The sequence below is a fragment of the Branchiostoma floridae genome, chromosome 4 (assembly GCF_000003815.2).
Source record: "Branchiostoma floridae strain S238N-H82 chromosome 4, Bfl_VNyyK, whole genome shotgun sequence".
Classification (NCBI taxonomy): Eukaryota; Metazoa; Chordata; class Leptocardii; order Amphioxiformes; family Branchiostomatidae; genus Branchiostoma; species Branchiostoma floridae.
In genome coordinates this window covers 17,628,548-17,650,319 of record NC_049982.1, presented here as the reverse complement: position 1 = coordinate 17,650,319, position 21,772 = coordinate 17,628,548, and the positions used below count along the sequence as shown (strand labels likewise).

At 42.4% G+C, this 21,772-nt stretch overlaps 2 protein-coding genes across 3 annotated transcripts in view; both read right to left on the bottom strand.

The window, feature by feature from the left end:
• Positions 1-93: 93 nt before the first annotated feature.
• LOC118414361 (antho-RFamide neuropeptides-like) lies at positions 94-2,244 on the bottom strand. The gene is made up of 4 exons (XM_035818384.1): positions 2,088-2,244; positions 1,301-1,395; positions 686-965; positions 94-176 (listed from the first exon to the last, which is right to left on the bottom strand). Exons 2-4 carry the CDS (start codon positions 1,379-1,381, stop codon positions 109-111), a joined length of 429 nt encoding a protein of 142 aa, XP_035674277.1. The 5' UTR covers positions 1,382-1,395; positions 2,088-2,244; the 3' UTR covers positions 94-108.
• Positions 2,245-5,562: 3,318 nt separating this feature from the next.
• Positions 5,563-21,772, bottom strand: part of LOC118414281 (zinc finger protein Xfin-like) — a 22,977-nt gene continuing 6,767 nt past the window's right edge. The window contains exons 1-4 of one of the 2 annotated variants that reach the window (XM_035818212.1): positions 19,434-19,605; positions 15,921-16,007; positions 15,265-15,342; positions 5,563-14,699 (exon numbers count right to left, since the gene is read on the bottom strand). In XM_035818212.1, the coding sequence (XP_035674105.1) occupies positions 7,441-14,652 (7,212 nt within the window). In that variant the 5' untranslated portion in view covers positions 14,653-14,699; positions 15,265-15,342; positions 15,921-16,007; positions 19,434-19,605 and the 3' untranslated portion in view covers positions 5,563-7,440. Of the gene's footprint in view, positions 14,700-15,264; positions 15,343-15,920; positions 16,008-19,433; positions 19,606-21,772 lie in introns of those variants that run through there. The other variant, XM_035818211.1, reaches the window with a different exon arrangement.

The following is a 21,772-nucleotide window of genomic DNA, read 5'->3' as shown; positions in this document are numbered from 1 at the left end:
TCACTGCCATCTATAACACACTTCTTGTGGTGTATGCACATTGCATGTCCTGATTTTTTTTAACAGAATAACGATAATGTGGGAGAGTCTCCCTGATCCGAAGACAACTCACCAACACACATACATCCACTTGCCGGTGGTCGGGTCGTACTGGGTCCGGCACGACGTGCGGGGGTCTGCGCATGCAAGGCCAAATAAAATGAAATCAATCATTCCGTGTGGACGAAAATAGCTTTGGTAAGTAGAACCCTTGTCAACCACGATGTATACACATGTGCTCGTTTTTTATATCAGTTTCTCTGGTGAGACCTGTGCTTTTCATGATCCTACATATATAGATCCGCGACAAGACCTAAGTACAAATTTACATACAGACCGTGGCCGCATACGGCGGACGAAACCACCAAAAAGATGACCAACAAAGTATACATGACTTCTTGAATGTGTGGAAATAATTGTGTGTGTACATCATGTCAACATCAGGTCTATTTGTCGACTAAACGTATACTAGTAGCATACAACGGCATCGATCGTTGTGTTTGTTTCTCAAAGAACGAAGTCGGGGGCAGTTTTTATGTCGAAAAGTTAACGTTACATAAACGAAATGGTGTGAAGATAAACCAGAAGATAAACAAGACGGTAATCCAGACCTTTAAGGCATCAGAAAGACTAAGTGCGAACGTACCGTCACGCTTCCCCATCCAAGCCATGTCCTGCCGTTTCCCGCCTCTATCCTGCCTCTTCCCCATCCAAGCCGTGTCCTGCCGTTTCCCGCCTCTATCCTGCCTCTTCCCCATCCAAGCCATGTCCTGCCGTTTCCCGCCTCTATCCTGCCTCTTCCCCATCCAAGCCGTGTCCTGCCGTTTCCCTCCTCTATCCAGCAGTCGCTTCCCAAAGGCACTAGGGTCGGACATCCTCTTCCCGAGCAAGGCGGGGTCCATTCTCTTTTCTACTTCCCGTTCCACCTAAAGCCAACAAGGCAGCGTGACTAAACTCTGGGACAATGTGTCTTTTCACTACAACCGTTAACCTCATTGCCTGATCTGCGATCATACATGCTTTAGTGAAATGGGTTTACAGTGTATGGTAAATAAACATAAGGTATTGTTTCAGCAAACATATTATCGTTATACTGTTGTGTATTCAAATGGACATTTCCGGCAATCAACAACCCATGCAGGCACATAGAACGTTTGTATTCCCTGTCATTAGCTGACATAATGTCAGTCCAGTTACTGATGAGTTAACTTTGTAGGAGTCATTGAAGATGACCGTTTCGCGATAGGTTTAAAGATCTGACCTCTTTCTTCTCATCCTCCGCACATACGTGGAAAGCGACCAGCATCAGCAGGAAGGTGGTTATGAAGAGACGGAGTTCCATGGCGTCCCCACAACTTTGGAGAGCAGGAAGAAACCGGGGATAGGAGAACATTCAAACAGTTTCTTAGCCACGTAGACAACATAGATCTGATCGATGTATTTGGGCACTTTGTACTACAGTTATTTTTGGCTAATTCTTACTATTCCTTCAGTAGCCAAATAGGAATAGTAAGAATTGACAAAAAAAGGTAAATGAACAATTTCCAAGAGAAGCTAGCCGCATACACAGAGGAGTGGGGCGCCATCAAAGAGGATGATTTACGTAAGTCTCCCCAACCAGCGCCAAATGAAATGAATTTTCCTGGTTCACAATATTCTTTCAACCCATCCCTTTCTTTAGCACATATCAATGAATGTTTTCTACAGTTTCTTTGTGTCCTTGCTTTGTCTTTCCAATATCCTCAAATGCCAATAAACTGCTTTATTCAACATTCATACCGTGTTCTACACCGACTTTCAGCATCTCTAAGAGCAAGTCCACTGTGCAAGAAAATATACAGTATCAGAATAGAATGGCTCAATGGGAAATAGAAGTCCTAACTTCAGAATTCCTTGTGTCGGATTGCCTCAAATCAATGTTGTCAAAGCTGATCACGAAGAAAATATCTTAGCATGATATTGTTACATCAAATTTAACCTCCTTGGTTACATGCAGTGCAAGTAAGAAACATAGTCACGCAGCTGATACTAGTGATAGTGATACTCACGGAGTCGGGTGGAAAGACAGAACTGGGTGCAGCAACAGCGACACGAACTGTACAGGAGAAGCACTGCGGTATGAGCGTCCTCGTCAGCTCAGCCGTATTTAACGGTTTATGGACCAATTCAGAGGAAATTAGACGTGAAATAGAGCATCTTTGACATCCGCTTGATGTTTCGATCTATCATGCCACGACTTAAGTACTTGTACGGTTATGTACAGGGCTATCAGGCATCATTATCGTAATTACCACAAAGAAAATTGGGTCATTTGATAAACATAAAGCAAACCAAAGGGAAGACATCGTCATACATAGCGTGTCTGCAACCCCCATTTCACTGACCAAGGTCACAATACCGTATATATTTAGTGATGACAAACATCCTCAGATTGGGTACACGTACATGGACATGGTTATATTGACATGCAAAACAAAGTTGTTTCAATTTTAAGACGTTGTTGTGATAATTATGTCATTCTACTGGAACGGCATAGCAAATTCTCTTCGGATCATTGAAGCCATCACGGCACTTATCCTGGGCTGACGTGGCATCCGTTTTCTGACTCACTACAGCGGTGCAGTCTTTGCTAACAGTAGGGTGAAATCATATATATGTGCCGAAACCTCACTCCTCGATAGTCATGAAATTTTCAACATTGCGACTATTTATGCAAAGTGACTGCTTGTCGCATATCAACTCCTGCTTTTTTTCATGATTCCGATTCTCTAGAGGAATGTGTGAACAATTATATTTACTATGATTCTCAGTTAGGCATCTCTCTACAGTATGTCCTGATTAGGCCACAGCAAGTAAATTTTATGGATGACATCCGCGCGCTCATTAATTTTCGCCTGATTTCAGAAAAAAAAAGAAGAATTTTTTTCTTCTTAAGGGAAGGCCGGATAGACGAGAATGGGTAAAGGTTGTGTTGTAACCTAATCATTGAATGTAGACACTAGAGACTCTGTAAGCATTGACTGTAGTTGCAGAGGTGTAACTTGATAGATAGTATGATGATAGTTGTAAAAGTGGCACAACTATGGAAGTTATGAGTGTAGTTGCCAACATGGGTAATGATACTAGTCTACCATACTAGTGTCATTTTAACTACATTGGTGCACTTCTTAAATACAGGAATTAATGCCTTGTTGGCTGTGATGACATATTTTGTCACTTCAAGTCTCGTTAAAACATCTATTTTGAAAATTTGCCATCTTGTTTTTTTTTTTTGCCCATCTTGTTTTTTTTCGCCCTATCTCATTATTTTTGCAGTCTGCAGAGGATGTCATCCATAAAATTTACTTGCTGTGGCCTTATCTGTGAGCCGACAACCTCGCATGGATATGTCAGGGATATGTATTCAGAACCGGGACTTTCAGAAATTAATCTCCCTAACCAACAGATGTAGGTGACAAATAAGAATCACATTTCCTTTTTGACCATTGCAGACTACCTCCAGGATGCGATGTTGGAGTACAGTCTTAGGATAGAATAGCCTTCCTACGGCGTATGGCTAGCACTAGTACTCGATTGAATACCTCTTGGTTCAAATTGTTTGCTTGAGTAACAGTGAGTTTGATTGACATGTCCTGTTTATTCAAATTCACAAGTCAATACCAACGGATGAAAATGAGCTGAACTTTGGTTGGGTATACCGGTAATTTCCGCAAGTTATCTTTGTGACCCCCTGTACGTAAGCAGGCCTGGTGCGGCTCATTCCATGAATTCACAATCATAAAATACTCTACTCAGATGTGCTAAAAATAAAGTTGGATGTTCTGCATACCAAAATTTACGTAAAAAAAGGTTGAGTAAATCATTGTCACCCGCGGCACCGGCCATAACAACTGGACGATACAGTGTTGAACAGAAGTAGGGAAATTTGGGCACTTTTTTTTGGTGACCCACTAACGTAAGCAGGCCTGGTGCTCGTTTCATGAGTTTACAATGATAATGAGTTGAATACCATCGGAAAGAAAATTACACATGTTTTCTAATGATATGTAATTTGCCAGCGAATTTTGTGCAATTATCCGGCGTGTGCTTTGATGCAGAAACAACGAAAATATGATCAACTGAAGTTGATATTCCGAACTTTTTGTGCTGAGTTTATATCATGAAGGTATGCGTCTTGTTCATAACCCTTTTTCGATTTGTTAAGAAAAGACAGTTTTGAATTGCTTTTTATGCGACTTAACCACTCCTGTATAACACATGCAGCTTCCACGCAAGTATAGTCGGAAAAGGTAATCGTATCCGTTCAACGGACAGAGTCTTTATGCCACGTTGACCAAACATCCAACAAAATGTGATGAATTCCATTGTAACTACAAGACAATAACTGCTGCACATGCCCGATACGTCCTTACAATTGAGGCACCACGTTGGTCAATGGCTAAAATATGTGTAGCATCCTTGGTACATAACCCGAGAAGCTGTGGATAGTTCTGCATCATAATTGGTGGATGGGTAGGAGTCGCAAATAAGAAGGTCATGTTCCATAATGGAGCTCCAAGCCCAAGTACGATATAACAGCGGAGGTTCAAAGTTGGAGGTCAAATTTTCTGCAACTGCTACGCTTTTGATTTTTGTGTGGTAAATAACTGTTGCAGCAGATAGTAAGTTGTGTAAATTTGGGCCTCCTAGCCATTTGTTTAACTGCAGCAGGCATGTCTGTTTTGATATTTGGACTACCATAACCCGACGAGAACGGGTCGACGGATCGTGGTGAGTTTTGGTATGTAGATAGCTTGAATGATGCTTAACATACTTAGATAATATTATGCAAATCATGAACTGATTTGCATAATCAATACGGAATTTTAGTTGTCTGCTGCATTTCATTATGACTCTCAAACACGTGACACACATTTGTATGTGACTGAAAGCAAATATCGATGTATACATTAATTATGCAAATTAGAAATACCACAATACCATAGTGGAAAATGGTTGGAATTTCACTCTTGTGGCATTTGGAATCTGGGTAAAAGTGAACATTGGACATAAATCATGCAAATTAGGGTCTCATTTACATGATTTATGACAAAATGCTACAATAACATTCTTTGCTAAGAAAAGGTTTTCATACTTTTAACATATTGTGTTTTCTGGGAAGAGGGAATCAACTATATAATTTTACCAATGAGAACCTTTGTTGCATAATGATCGAGAAACATTTACATGTACAAATCATCATTCGAAAAGGTCAACATGGTTTCCCGAAGGTATGAGGTCGATACAAACAATTCACAAGCCAGTCTGATCGCCCAGGGTCCCACGCACCTGGGCACATTGCATTCTGGGACAGTGCTTACTGTAATAGATACACCATAGGATGCACTACTAAATATCAGACGGGCGAGCAGTAACATGTTTACGAGGATCAGGCTATTGTGGGGTAGCCTTCAATTTTGATAATGAACGTTACTTGTCAGTCTCTAAATGTAACACATCACAAAATCTCAACATAAAAGTCAATTCTTCCAAAGTGTTTTTAGTGACATTTTATTTGGTCAGGTTCAAAATCATGACTCCTGAGAATGCTATAACATCTGTTAATAGCTAACGCTATTTTATACACAAGATGGCTAAGTCTGAATAAATCAATTTTGCAATAAAGCAATACACTTCTGTAAACTACTGCAGGAAATTCTAAAATCAATATGGCACAAAAGGGTGTCTTTTCACTTTCACAAAAATATTCCTGGGATTCTCAGGTGCCCTTCCAGGACACAATGTAAGCGTTCATACTAGTAGTAACTAATGTTAGTACTTTTCCGCATTTGACACGTGAGCTATGTAGTGATACAAAGTAGATACAGGTGTACCTTATGTTCATTACTTCGGGACCTTTGCTAAAACGTTCAACAATTCTGACTGTAACAGGGATTGCTATCTGGATTGGGCTTAAGAACAGTTTTTTTTTTAACCTGGGATTTGAGTTTGTGTCACATCAATGGGGCAAATCAAATAAAAAGTGACATACAGAAATGAAACAAATTTATTTCTTCTAAAATTTCTTAATTCACAGTTCTTTTTCAACAAGGAAACATCAAAAAGCATGTACAAAGAATTACACAAAATGGGGGGAAATTTCTTTCAAAGCGTCATAACTAAAGGTCTCCAGTGGCATTCAATTCTATCAGACGTTATGCTTAGAAAACCCTATTGTGACATCACTGTCAATAAAAACACAGTGCTTTAAAGAAGTTGGGGAACAATATTGATTGGACACAACAGTTATTCCATTGCTGTAGAAGTTTGTTTGTAAAACACAAAATTGTTTCTGTCTGGGTGTGTGCAAACATGGGCCTGAACATCTCACTTCTATACAAAAGCTGCAACATATAAATGTGACACTAAATTTGGATAAAGACAGATCTATGATGACAAGTTTGTATCCTTTTTTGAATCTTCACTACTAATTACACATCATCTATAAATTGCCACAATATACAAATATTCTCAGATCAACCCTGGGTACCTAACAGCAATACGTGTGAGTCATATCTACACAAGGGAACGTTATAGTGGTGTAAATTGCATCTTGTCATTCGAGATCCTTACCCTGAAAGGTCAAGAGTGCCATTTAGAATCTCAAGTACCCTTATCAACTTTCTTCATCTGACAAAACAAAATCTGAAAACATTTCATTAATTAGAGTAGATAACACAAAAAACTGCTACAATTCGAACACTATCATCTGACCTCATATGACTACTACATGGCCTGTCACAATTCTTCTTCTCCCACTGTGTGTAGGGATTGCAGCAAGCGATGTCAAAACCTGGAGACATCCCTCTTCAGCAGATAAAGTAGTCCACTTTCAATATTTATACTTGTTCATTTCATACCACAAAAATAACTGACAACATATAAAGGGAGTGACTCATTAAAACAAAGTTAGCCTTCTAAAGAAAAAAGGTCCTTGTTCACTGGTAAGTTAGAGAGGTTAAGATTAAATATTGTGTAACCCATCATTATCTTGACAGAATGGGTATCTAAATCAATCAGAATGTCTGCCATGGTTTCTCAGACTACAACATCCTTTGTTGCACAGTTTCTCAAAGTTGCACAAACACTGTACTAGTATATTTCTCTTGACAATGACCTGTTTTTCTGAAATAACTAGAAAACCATTGGGGACCACAGTACAAATGGCACAGTCATACCTGACAAGTCACAAACAATACATGAAGCTAAAAGAATGTAGAAATCTATGTATATGTACTAAAGTTTATATGACGAAAGCAGCAAGTTCACCTTCTTCCTCCTAAGGTAACCTTTTGGCACCTTATTTGTATCGGCTACAGGGTAAGGCAGTGGGTCAAACTAATCGGCATGTCAGCAGTATCTTCAGAACCTGTGATGCTGCATGTGCCTGTACCATTCCTCCTGTCCATTAAACCTCCTCCCACAGAACCAGCACACAAATGTGTAGACCAGCATGCCTGTCACAGGGTCACCATGGGCAACCACATGCGCCTGCGGACCACTCGGAGCCTGTTTGTGCCGCTTTGTGTGGCGCTTCCATTCCGCCTTCCGGAAGAACCTACGACCGCAGAAGTTGCACTGTCGTGGAGCGATTTTCTGGGGACGGCCGCTGACTGCCACATCATCTGTGGTGGGATCGGAACTTTTGGAGTCCATGGATTCTTCCTCCACATACAGTTCTGACTGTGGGAGTGACTCGGCATGACTTGTAAACCCACGCTGACTTGCACGAGGTACTTTGGATCTGTGCTTGGCACTGTGGACTTTAAGGTGCTTCTCCAAAAGGTGCTGGAGGTCAGTGGAGTATGAGCACTTGGTACATTTTATAGCATAGTTCTCTGTGTGGTGTTTCATGTGATTATTCAGGCACCTGGTGTCAGAAGTCTCGTATGGGCACTCCTTACACTGAAGGTAACGTGGCCACTGGCCCATATGCTTCCACTGAATATGAGGTAGAACTGATCCTGCACACTTAGTGGTGAAGTCACACTCATCACAGCGGAAAATCTTATCTTCTGAATGTCTTCCCTTGTGGATTAACCACAGGTACTTCTTCTTAGTGGTGAACTTGCAGCTTGGACACTTGAACGGCACACTGGAAGGTTCCACATAGTGTTGGTACAACCTGTCTGCCTTTGTCATCTGTACTTTGTCAGGAGCCTTGTACTTTGGTCCATTCTGCTGCTCAAGTGTCATGTCCTCTTCATTGTTCCTGTGCTGGTTGTTGATGTGTCTGGTGAGATGGCGTCGGAGTTGACATGCAAAAGTGCAGTGGGTGCACTTGAAGGGCAGTTTGGCTCCGTGGTGCATAAGATGGATCTTGTACGCCCTGTGGTGATGCGTGCTGAAACTGCAATGCCCGCAATAGTGAAGCCTCCTCTGCTTGTCTGTCGTTCGAAGGGAGTTTCCCACCCTTCCGTCTTTGGGGTGGATCTTATGCTTGACTTCATGTAGCTTCATCAGGCTGGCTATGGCAGTTGAAAAGCCACAAGTGCTACATCTCAGGATGCGCTGTTTCTGCCTGTCATGCACCCGCAGATGGCTGGACAGACCCCTGTTTTCCTTAGCAGAGAAGCTACACTGTGGACACTGGAAGGGATGTGCAGCATTGTGACCAGACATGTGGTTCTCATACTCCCTCTGCTGCCTGGCTCTGAATGGACACAAGTTACAAGTATAGATCTTCCGACATTCTCTGTCAGTCAGCTTCTCAATCTTCTGTTCTTCCATCAGATGTGGGGCATTCTTGTGGGTCTGCTCATGGGCCCTGATAACATACTTTTTAGGGGAGGTAAAGGAGCACAACCTACACTTGTTGGGGAAGTTGGCAATGTGACTGTACCGATGCTTCTTTAGTGCCTTTTCCCACTGGCTGACAAAGGGACACTCTGGACACTGGAAACATTTTTCAGACGGGTGATTTTCCCTCCTGTGGTCATCCAGGTCTGTCTGGCTTGCGTGTGGAAGCCCACATGTCAAGCACTGGAAGTGGATTGATGGCATTTTTTTGTGGCAAGGATATGACTGCCCCTGGTGAAGCTTCTCGTGTGTTCTCACCACCGAGCTGTTGTTTGCGCTGTAGGAGCAGAACTGACAGCGGAATGGGAACTTACTCCTGTGGTGCTTCTGGTGCCTCTTCACATTCTCCTTTGAGGAAGACCTGTAGGGACACGATGGGCAGGAGAAGGCCTTTTCTAAGGAATGTGACTGAAGATGCTTGATGAGTTTACTCCTATCAAGAGCCATGTAGCCACACATGTTGCACTGGAAGTCTGTGGCCTTGGGTTTTAGTCCATCATCTGAACCAGCTTGGTTAACCTTTGGTTTGGCCTCTACTATGATATCATCTGTTTCTCCATGTAGCTTGTTGTGAAGCAACAATGACTGCATTGTGGTAGTTGAGTAGCTACACTTCTGACACTGCATTGGGGCTTTAATTTTATGGTGTTTCATGTGTTTCCACAGGCTTTCATTTAATGCTGTTTTATAGGGGCAAAACCTACATGAATAAGGCTTCTCCCCGGTGTGGGTTCTCTGATGCTTCACTAGCCTGCTTTTGTCTTCTGATGTGTAATCACAAATCTGACACTCGTAACGTTTCTTCACAACCAGAGGCTCAGCTAGATGAGTGTGGTTACCCGTAGGTGTCGTTATTATCTTGTACTGAGGCTGCTTCATGGTGTGGACTTTCTCGTGTTCTTTGACATGAAAGTCCCGTTTAGCCGAGTATGAACAGAAACTACACTTGAAGGCAAAATTCCCAGTGTGGTGCTTTTTGTGCCTCATGAGAGTTTCCCTCAAAGGCGTTCTGTATGGGCACATGTCACAGCCATATGGCTTGAAGCCTGTGTGGGTACACATGTGTTCATCCATGCGCTTCTTGCAGTGAGCAGTGTAACTACACAGTTCACATTTATAGTCCATCTGACATGAGTACATGTTTTCTGGCTTGGCTTTCTTCATTGTTTCTTCACTACTAGAGACGCTGGAGTTCATCTTGCTTCCACTAGGCAGAGTAGCAGACTGTTGAGTGCCGTCAGTCCCCTCTTCGTGCAGTTTTTCATGGTTTGTGACCACCCTGGTCACATCGGAACTATAGCTACAGTATCTGCACTTGACTGCACCATTACTCTCATGATGCTTGTTGTGTTTGGCTAAGGTATCCTCCAGACTTGTCTTGAATGGGCAGTGGGCACACTTGAAAGGTTTCTCACCTGTATGCTTCCGGATGTGCTTAACCAGCCTTGCTCGGCTGCAGGCAATATACCCACAAATCCCACACAGCCTGTTGCCAAGACTACTAGAGGGTAGAGCCTTGTCTGGGCCTAGGTCATGGACTTTCTCATGTAGAGTAATGGCCCTGTTGCAGGATGAGGTGTAGGTACAGTATCTGCACTTCAGGGGAAGCTTGGCACTGTGATGCTGCATGTGCTTCAAAAGACACTTGGAGAAGGCCGACTTGAAGGGGCACATGTCGCATTCAAATGGCTTTTCCACCTTCTCCAGGTGCACTTTTTGGTGGTAGGAGATGATTCGTGGGGAGGAGGCAGTGTATGTGCAGGATTTGCACTTAAATGCCAGGTTTGCTGTGTGATGCGTCTTATGCTTCATAAGGCCACTAAGAGTAAGGCTACGGAACGGACAGTCATCACAGGTCAGGCCTTCTCCGGAGTGGGGCTGTATAGCCATGTTGTCCATCTCTGCTGCATATCTCATGTGCACCCTCTCGTGGTTGGTAATGGCTCGGGGAAAGTCAGAGCTATAGGAGCAGAAACTGCACTTCAGAGCATGCTGTACTGTGTGGTGTTTCATGTGCTTCCATAATGTTCTGGACTGACGGGTCTTGTATGGGCATATGTCACAGGATTGAGTTCTGCGACTTGTGTGGGTGATCATGTGCTTTGACAGCCTTTCCTGACTAGTGGTCATGTATCCACATGTGCCACATTCAAAGTGTGAACGTTGTTGGGCATTCATGTTAATATCGTCACTGTTGTTGGCTGCCTGAGCACTGGCTCCTTCTGTCCAGTTCGGATTATTGGCATGCAGGCTTTCTGGGATGCCTCCACCTTCTCCTCCATTGCTGCCCTGATAAATTGCATGCTGCTCTGAGATGGAGGGGCCGTTAGCTGCCCTCTGGTGGAGCTCTACGTGGTTCTGGAGCCCAGTGGTGTTCCTGGCAGAGTAGCTGCAGAGATCACACTTGTACAGGAAGCCAGCCCCGTGGTGGGTCTTGTGCCGATGCAGGTTGTGGAGGTAGCATGTCGTGTAGGGGCACCATTTGCACCGGTGAATGCGGTTAAGGTTCCTCTTCCTCCCAGAACCAGAGGGGCTCCTCTCGATCTTTATTCTTGGTGAGATATGACTGCCAGATGGTGCAGAACTGGCCCCTTTTTCATCACGTCCTGGGACTAGACCGTCCTGTGTGTCAGGCAAATGCCATTTAATATGCTTTGCAAGAGCTGATGTGTTTCGGACAGAGTAAGAGCAATGTGGGCATTTGTGGGGAAGATTTGCAAAATGCTGGTAGGTATGCCGGTTCATGTTGGTGACTTGCCTGGCACTGTATGGACAGTGCTGGCACTGGAAAGGCCTCTCCCCTGTATGTGTGCGTAAATGCCTCTTCAGGGCACACAAGTCCTTGGACTGGTAATCACAGCTGTGACACTCATACATCTTTGCTGGACTACCCCTACTCACGGGATCCTGGTCTCGGTCAACAGAATGTTTTGACGTTGAACTGGCCTCTGGGAACTCCATCATCTCAGTATGTTCTTCCTCTTCAAGGTAGTCTGTTTGCTCCATGCCAATGTCCACCACTCCATCGGGATGCTTGACTTGCTGTGGTCCCCCATGCCATTTGAGGTGCTCAGACAAGCCCAGCAGATTCCCTGCTGAGTATGTGCACTGTTCACACCTAAACTTAGATGGAGTGCTCTTAGTATGGTGTTCCTCGTGTCTGTCTAGATGAGCCTTGTACATGGTTACATATGGGCAGTACCTGCACTGGTATGACTTTCCTGAGGTGTGGATAGCAGCATGCTTCAGAAGGCTGGGCAGAAGATGGGTGGTGTATTTGCAATCTTTACACTTGTATGTCTTCCCCGAGGACATGTGCTTGGCCTTGTGCAGCTTTAAGAGTGTCTCACTGGCAGTGGTGAACTGGCACAATGGACAACGCAGCCTTCCGGGCACCTTCAATGGCTGGCCAGAGACCTTGCTGCCAGCAACTTTCTGAGATGATGACTTGTTACTCTTGTTGTCAATCTTACAGTCATGCACCTTATTTTGATGAGAAGTGACTGCTGCCTGACTGAGGCTTGTGTAGGTACACAAAGGGCACTTGAAAGGGTAGTTGGCAGTGTGATGCTTCATGTGCCTGTACCATGCCATGTTTCCCCTGGCCTGGTACGGACAATGTCGGCAGTGGAAGGGCTTCTCTCCAGTATGGATCCTACAGTGTCGATAGTAGTTCTCCCTCCAAGCAGTCTTAAAAGAGCAGCTTTTGCACTTGTATCTGGCCTTGCCATTTTCATCAACCTCTTCAATAGCAGCCTCTATCGTCTCTATCTTGACAGGAAGTTCCTCCACTTCCGATGAACTTGATGAGTTCAGAGACATGCTTTTCTCAGGGCTCTTCATTGAAAGATCCAAAGGTAGATTTTTCTGTTTCTTTGGGATCACCTGCAGATACTCCTCATGCACACGTTGCTCATGGATGCCCACACCAGCCTGGGTCTCAGCAAAGTAGTGGCACCACCTGCACTTAAAGGGAAGTGTCTCGTCATGGTGTTTCTCATGCCCCTGGATCTGGAAGAGGGTGATAGCCCTGTAGGAGCAGCGCTTACATTTGAAGGGTTTACTGCCCTCATGGATCTTGAGGTGACGCTGAATGCTGGTGGAATGCCTGGTGTGAAACGAGCAGTGCTTACACCGGAACAGCCCTTTTCTATCCCTCGTTACCTTGCTCCGAGGGCTCTTCTCTGGGCTATCAGAGTGCTCACTGTAATCTTCTTTTTCAGGAGTACCTAGATTTTTATTTTCATATTTTAGGCTTTCATGCAAGGTTTCATGTAAACGTGTGCTTGCCTTATTGCTAGTGGAATATGAGCAGTATTTGCAGGTGAACTTGGACCTAACCTTGTGAAACTGCATGTGTGTGTTTAGGTTTGGCTTCTGCCTGGCTCTGTAGGGACAGAAACTGCAGGCGTATGGCTTCTCGCCACTGTGGATTCTCATATGGGTTCGCAAGGTCTCCCTGCGGTAAGTACTGAACCCACATTCTTCACAATTAAATGTTCTTTTCTCCGCTGACTGGCTTGGAGTTGAAGGGGTACTTTGGTCTTTCGCCTGTTCCTCCATTGCCAGGTCACTAACGTCAAGTGAAGTGGCAGTTTCCTTTGCTGTCTCACAATTGCTTGACATGGGCAACTCTCTATCGTTGTCACTTGCATTTCCAATGCTACTGCTTGGAGCGACAGAAATATCAGAGTCTCTACCACTGGTAGGAGCAGCAGTGTGGCAGTTTGCCACAGGCAAAGTTTCAATCTTCACGTGCAGCTTGAGGTGCAAACTAAGCTGTAAATGTGATGAGCAGGCAAATGTACACAAAGGGCACTTCAGTGGCAGATTTGCACCATGGAACTTCCCATGCTTCTTCATTGCTTCTGGGTCCTTTGTTGAAAAGGGGCAGTGGTCACACTGATCTTTACTGCTACCTGCAGCTGCATGCTGTTTTTGCTGGTGGATGAGCAAGTACTTTTCTTGAACTGCAATGAAGCTGCACTTGTCACATCTGTAGCATTTGTTGTTCAAGTGTATTTCCCGGTGTTTCAGCAGTAGGTTAAGTTCTGGGGTAGTGAACGAACAATTGGAGCAGCTAAACACTGTATCTTGGGTTTCTTCTGATGGTTTCTCTTCTTGGTCCTCTGTCACCTGCTCGTCATTTTCAGTCATCTCACTTCTGACACCATCTGAAATGGGTTTCTCTTCATTTGTTTGCCCAGCGTGTTCTGGCAGTGTACTGGATTCTTCATCTGTGTCAGACTCTAAGACAATCACTGGGATTGCGGGATCTGCCTCACTGCCTTGGACAGAGAGGATCTCCACATCTGAACCAAAACCATCCATATTTACCTGCCTGCTGCTTTCTACCATTGCTCCATTTGGTAAACATGGCGAGTTACAATTTGAACCTAAATCAACCCCTACTTCTTTGTCATTGTTTACTGGGAAAACATCTGGAGCATTATAGTCCATTTGCTGGCCAGAAGTGTTACTTTGTGTTGACATCTTGCTGTTATGCCCATCTCCTACCTCCTGTGTGCCATTGCAAGCTGGCGTGTCTCTATCCCCCTCGTTGGTGTGTTGTTCTGACTTGACATGTTTCAGGGCATGTATCTTGATCTGGTTTAGGGACAAAGTGGAGTAGTTGCAGAGGTTACACTCGTAGCACTGTTTCCAGTCATAGTGCGAACTCTTGTGCTTGTTGAGGTGGTACTCTGAAATGCATGTCATCTGGCACTCATCACAGACATACCTGACTTTGTCAGGTTTGCTGATCGGGGAGGACATCTCCTGTTCATGTGTCAGCAACACCAGGCACCAACAGGAACTACAGCCTGAGTAAAAATAGAAAAGTGCTCTTTACATACAACATATATCATACTATCATATGTACTGAGTCAGTTATGAAGGAATAATTTTTCATTCGTTCATGCACTTGTACAAATGTAGTGCCTAGTGCCATATAATTATAAGGCAGCAAGTTTCCCTGCTGTGTCAATAGCAGGGTATATTTCTACAGGGAGGGGTTGCTAGCATTTTCCCTTTAACATGCTTGCAGAACCTCCTCAAACATGGGCTTGAACATGGGACCCCATCTTAAGTCCCCTCTGAAAGACGTATGCAACCCCCAGCAAGACGCCCTACTTGAACTGGGGTCTCCCATTCACCACAAAATTGGAACCAGGAGCTCAACTGTGAGACAACTTGAGCTACAGGGACCTCCCTGTGGAAGAATATTGGCCTACATGGTAATGCTTGAGTTTTCCTAAACTCTACAATGACCCTTCTTAATCGCAAAGCTCTTTGATATGTACAATACAATAAAGGCATTACATGTGTGGAAGGAATTACCAACTAAGTTGTATAGGTTCCATTACAACACTATGTCAGGTTACTTACCGACACATGTAGCAGATCAGTTGTAGGCATGGGTTCTAGGACATTTCTCATGGACACTCTCGCAGTCTGAATCTCTACCTGAAACAAACAAGGAAATAAAGTAAGCTCCAGTAAAAGCCATGTTCCTCTAGCTAACAAGTATACATGTAATAAATTATGTTTTCTACTTTGTACACAATAAACACATAATGATACAAGATACATGCACCAATAAGTAACCAATGTTAAAATCTACAAAATTACAGAGGGGGTTACAATAATGTTTTATCATTGCTAATGAGAAAATTATGTGCACTTTTAAAAACATTTGTCACACAAATTGATATGCATCACTGTGGAACATACAATTTCTTTTAATCATTAAAATATATATATCTTTCTTAGAAGATATCAAAGGAATAAAAAGTTCATAATACACGTGTATATTCTATCCAGATGAGCTCTGTTAACTTTATCATTCAAATCATGATACTTTTTCTTTTTCAAATCTAAATTTTGAAACATGAACTGCATGGTTAACTCAAACAATACTATATGACTAGCTTCCAAAAACAAATAATATGTCTGTCTGGTACTGGAACACAAACTACATTAATGTCTATTGTCTAAGTAAGGGCATGCATGGCAGAAATCTGCAAACCTTTTGTACCTCTTACCTGATTGGTAAGTTGCCCTTCCTTAGTCTGGTGGTAGCTCAGCAGATGTCTCAACCTCTATAGGTCAAAGAGGTCCTCTGCAAACCCCTAGTGGGGAGGGGTACAAAGACATCATCAGTCATGTACTGTACATGAATGATGAAATTTCAATCATTGCAAAGAGTTTCTACTATGCTACATACATTTTGTAGGTTACAATCAGGACACTGGGAGTGTCTCCCATTCAAATTGAACATGTATAAACCCTTAACCTGAGTTTTAAGTGACATCAATCGTGGTTAAAACTGTTCTTTCACTAAATATCCACATACAGAGAAAAAACCTGAAATTTGATTGGGACCTCTACTGGCAGGATCACTATTCTACCAGATTGCAAACTCAACCCCAGACATTAACACATTTTATGTCACATACATTGTAGTTCACAAGCAGGAAGACCATCAACACAAGTCTTCATTGGCATGTTTCCATCATACATGTACAATGTTGTTGAGAATGCAAGTTCAAACATATAGCTATATAAGGCTATCTGCACAATGATGTTTGATCTATGCTGACAATTACTGGATGGGCATGTTGAAACTGATAATATTTGCACAAAAATGAACATAACACTGGTACGTTATTACAATGATATTCTAGAAAAGTGTATCTGTGATTGCCCTCTATGTAATGGACAACAAAAACAGTCATATTAATGACAAGCTGACACATCCTGTTTCCAACCAAGTTTCAATCTCCTGACATTCTTCTCCCTATGTACATGAAAGTACAGACCTGTTCTTGCATCAGACTTTGTTTCACACAAATTCCCCACAGGCTTTGTACACGATTTCAAAAGAAGAAACAGCTGTTGCTTCGTGGTCATAGCAACAGCCAGACAATTATCTCAGAAATGCTGCCAGTGACATCACATCATCCATATTGAGATGAAATGTCAGCCGTAGAAACTCTATATAGAAATATGCAGACCCAAAGCTTAGTCCACAATTCATATCTGGAACAATGCAACATAGACATAGGGCTACCTGGTCACTTTTTGGTAAACCCTGACAAACAGTCTGCCTATGCCATATCAAGGCCGCTAGATCTAAGGGGTTACCAAAAAGTGGCCAGGATGTGCAGGTAGCTGTTGTGCAGACTTGGTCACTAGGAGATGTTTGACACCACATATATCCCTGAAGAGAACTGCTGCAGTCAGAACCTTCAGATGTGTTGGCTGAAGTCCAATGCAAATGTCTAGAACCTGAAAGGCTAAACTACATGACTAAAAAGTCAGCTAACATATGCATGTTAATAGAAGCTTTTACTGTCAAAAAGACAAATTTCTATTCTATGTCTTTCATTGGTATTCCACTTTTGTAAAACCTGGATGATCTGCAGCCAAAGAGAAATACTCCAGGAATGTTCATGTCATTTGCCCAGGACACACCCATGAGAACCTGCCAGTTCACATGCACACAAACAATGGGGGGTGTTCATCTTGCTTTCCTGACCTTTGGTTAACTTAGAAAGGTCAACTACATGTAGTCAAACCTTAAGGCTTAATGAGTAGTGCCAATGACGAATTGGTGTGACTGTAACCAAGGACGGTCAAGTACATGTGAGTATGATTATGAACATTAGAAAAAAGGGTATCTGTTAGAATTTATTCTGGACCCAAATCAATGTATACTGCACTACTTTCCTCCATGTCATATCAATTATTACTCAAAACTTCAAGATTGAAGTCACCCAGATTGACTGATGCTTAACATCAAGCAGTGGGCATGGAGGCATGAGGATATGTAGGCAGGGATGGAATTCAAACTCAAAGGATCCTGTTGATCATATCACATCCCAGGGTCAGTAATCATGACACAACAGGGCTTGTACATTGTACAGGCTGTAGAAGCTGGAGTCTGGGTGATGCTTGGTGCCAGTAAGAACCAAACCCCTTCTGACTTCTACTGTAACCAATACCACAACAGGACACAACATGAGCAGGTGTGTGAATAGGCCCTTGGTAGGGAGAGGGATAAACTATAGTAGCTTGGAAAGATCTACTGTCTCCTTGATTGGAAAAGCCTGCCAGTCATTCTAAATGTAAGGCCTACACCACAATAGAAATCAGTCAAAGTCCATACATGCTCTACTGTAGCAACAATTTTTTAAATAATGTAGGGTTTCAAAACCTGCCACTCTGGATGGATCTGTTACCTTGGCACGGTGACATGTAAGACAAAGGAAACTATCATCAGGGTTTACCAAGCAAGTTCCACACCAGTTCTGTTCCAAAATGCATTGACCCATACATTTGTAATTGTCTTCAACCAAAACTACAGGAGAGAAGATTTTCAGGGATACATTAGCCAACATTGTAAAAAGCAAAAAAAAAGCAGCTGAAAGGTTATCAGGGTACCTGTTACACTTGAAATTGAAAGTGTATTTGGAATAAGATGATTCTCTGAACAGATTCTAAAATACAATGTATAATTTTGAATTTGATGTTAGCAACATAGCAACCATGTCACTCAATACCTTTTCAGTCTACCGTTTGTCACAAAGCAAGCTGCATGTACCAAGTATTCCATGAACTAAGAACATTCTTGGTTCTATTCAACAAACAGAAACTGTCTGAACCAAGGATGTCTAAACCATGTATAACATTTGCACTAACTTTATCAAAACAAAACCAAAAGGCAAATAATGCTTCAACAAAGAGGCACTGAGTAATGTGCTTCACTCCTCACAAACCTTCTGAATGAGCCATCAGAACATTTCAGACTTTGAGCAAACAACACAATGGAGTGTCATTAGACCACCAGGCGTGACCTCTAGCTAGGCTCTAGCCATGGCATCTCAACTGACAGCCATTTTGTTTCCAGCCCAAAGCCTGTGAGCTACATGTAGCAGCTGATAAACACTTTTATCATACTGATGTGACTTATGTAACATATGTGCATACATGGGGAATAATCTATTCTGGCCTGCTATTACTGCAAAGATGTTTCCAATCAGTCATTAACCAGAACTTGTCCAGGTCCATTATGAACACAGCTGTACAGCTGCCTACTCTATAAAGATTGCCATGTAAATTGTAACAGTAGAAACAACCACCATTTGCCATGTACATGTATGAAGCTCTTACCACAAGGGTCTGTTCCTGGTGAAAGCAGAACAACAGCCTTCCCTCTGGTTTTTACATTGTAAATCAAATCACAACCAGCAAAAGAAGTAAAGATCAGGGCCTTGGACAGGATTGCCAGCACTTTGGCAGGAACAATGCTGCACATTAACAACCAGTTGTGCATGTCACGGGCAAGAGGCAATCTACGTTTACACAATGGAGGCACCACGTGCCTTCTACAATCTGAAGCACTAACAGAGGCTGTCCTGCAGATTCCATATCCTCTCCTCTCCATTGTCTGGCTGGACAGCTCAGGACAGGCATTGACTGATGATTGAGGCATGTTTACGGAGTACAGTGCTGCACATTCACCACATTTGGCCTCCTAAATATTACATACTTACCCAATTAGACACTGGAGTCCATACAGGAAGAGGCAAGGAAACCTAAACCTGCTCTGAAATGCTACAATCCAGGGCCAACATGGAAGGTACCACCAACACCACTCAAGCTGCTTCCAAGGATGCCTATTTGCATATGATTGACCCCACTGAAGGTCAGAGGTTACTGAATCTCCTCCCACAACTGATCTAAAGATCATGTAGCTTCAGCAACAGGAAAATCAAAGGTGATAATGTACTTTGCAAATAACCAACCATTCTGTAATCTATCATTTATCTGCCTTACAACTGGCATGACCTTTGACACAGTCTGGGTGCTTGTGTACTTGATTTGACCAGACAGACAGCTGTTTTCTATACACAGAACACTCTCCAACCTTTTGGTTTGCTTCTGGTAAGAAACACCAGGATGTTCTATCATCAGGGTGTGCCAAGTATTACATGGAATAAAAACACAAAAACTAAAAGAAAGAGTAATGTTACATTATACCCACCATATATCAATTCACCTTATCTGTACAGAGTTTTCTGGTTGAAAGACTTTCTTGGACTAGTTTGAGGCTGAGGCTTCCTGATACATAAATGACAACAGTTGTCAACTGACGTCTTAAGACTAGATGTACATGCAAAACCTTGACTGCCAATTATACTTCTACCAATCTAGACAAGTAACTTCTAGCAGAACCTGTAACTTGACTACCACCAGTACAATGAACATCATGACATTGACTGCTGACATACTGATGAGAAAAATTCCAGAAAAGGAATAGCTTGCTTCTTGTCATGTTATCAACCTTCATAAGCTGTTAAACACTAAACAGCACCAGATGCTTACTGCAAAGGGCATGAAGACCATATCACATTATCAGATTGTACACTTACATACCTTACCAGGTAAATCTTGGTGATTAACAACATACATGTATGAGGGTGATTTAAAAAGTAATGCAAGGGATTTTATAACAGGCTCATTTTTTAATTGAATGAGCTGAATTTTGGCACAAAGGTAAAGGCATATATCCTTTTGAGATTGAAATATCAAGATATACTGTTCATCATTTTATGAGTGATTGAGTTGATTTAAAGATGACCACACCCTTCTACTTTGTTAGATAATCAGTTCCTCTAGCTACTGTACTGCACTTACAATTTAGCCTTTGCTTTGGTCCACTCCCTGTGGGGTAGCGACCTTCTGGAGCAGACCAAAGTGAACAAGGCTGGACTCTTGGGCACTTAAAACAACTGTGGGAAGTTGAGATTACACATGTATAATAACAAATGTGTTTATAGGTTACATAATTTTCATTTCCGACTCTCAATGGTTCCTCTTTTACAGCTACTAATTGGCCAATTGGATTTATACCCGATAACATGATTTTTGATTAAACATTTTTTAACCCAAAGAAGTAAAACTTTTAAAAAACATAGTTTTATATCTTGGATCATATTTCAATTATGGAATTAATGGTCATACAAATCCAATTTTGGTGGCTGTATTGTTGCTCAGCAATTGTCTTCTAGTGGGGAGGGGGAATATAGGGTTGATGTTACTAGTAAACTAACATCAGAAAAAAAAAGAACAACAGTGACACTATAAAATAATATTGAAATCAATCATCTCACCCATGCAAGATACCAAGTTGAAAGTCTGTTTTCTGCACCTATTACAAATACATTTTGGTATTATCTAGACTCTTTCTTCCATGTAAAACTGCCTGTATTAGGGGGTGTGTACCGGTACAGAAAATTCAGGTACAGGTGCAGGTACAGGTATGGTCCAGGTCCCGAAGACCAGGTCCAGATCGGGTCCTGAACCTGGACATAATTATCTGTGAATTGTTGTGAATGGGCAAGATTCAAAACAATGGTCCATTTTGCTACAAAGGAATCTGTTTGATGGAGTATCTCACTATCTGACTTGGCGTTTTAAGCCCTACCTTCATGTAAACAACACTAATGCATCTGTTAACTTAGACCACGTTTGACTGTAGAAACTTGGTGTAAATGACTATCAACTCTCCTCTACTTTGCTCTTGTTATTTTCATGTGCCGGTAAGCCCCCAAAACATGAGAACGCCTGTCGGTATAATCTGTTATTTTCTAATCGGTCTACTGCTTTTTTCAGGTCCCCTTTTCCGGACCGGTCCAGCAAGAAAAAAACGGTTTAATTTGTAGCGGTACACCGTGGCATCTAACAGCATATTTGACATACAAGAAAACACTTAAATATTTTCTAACAAATAAAAGACAACTTTGTGTGAATCATATCATATCACAAGCAAGAATTAGATATTCACATGAGATAAAGACAAAACACTGACTTAGCAATGCAACAGGTGGCA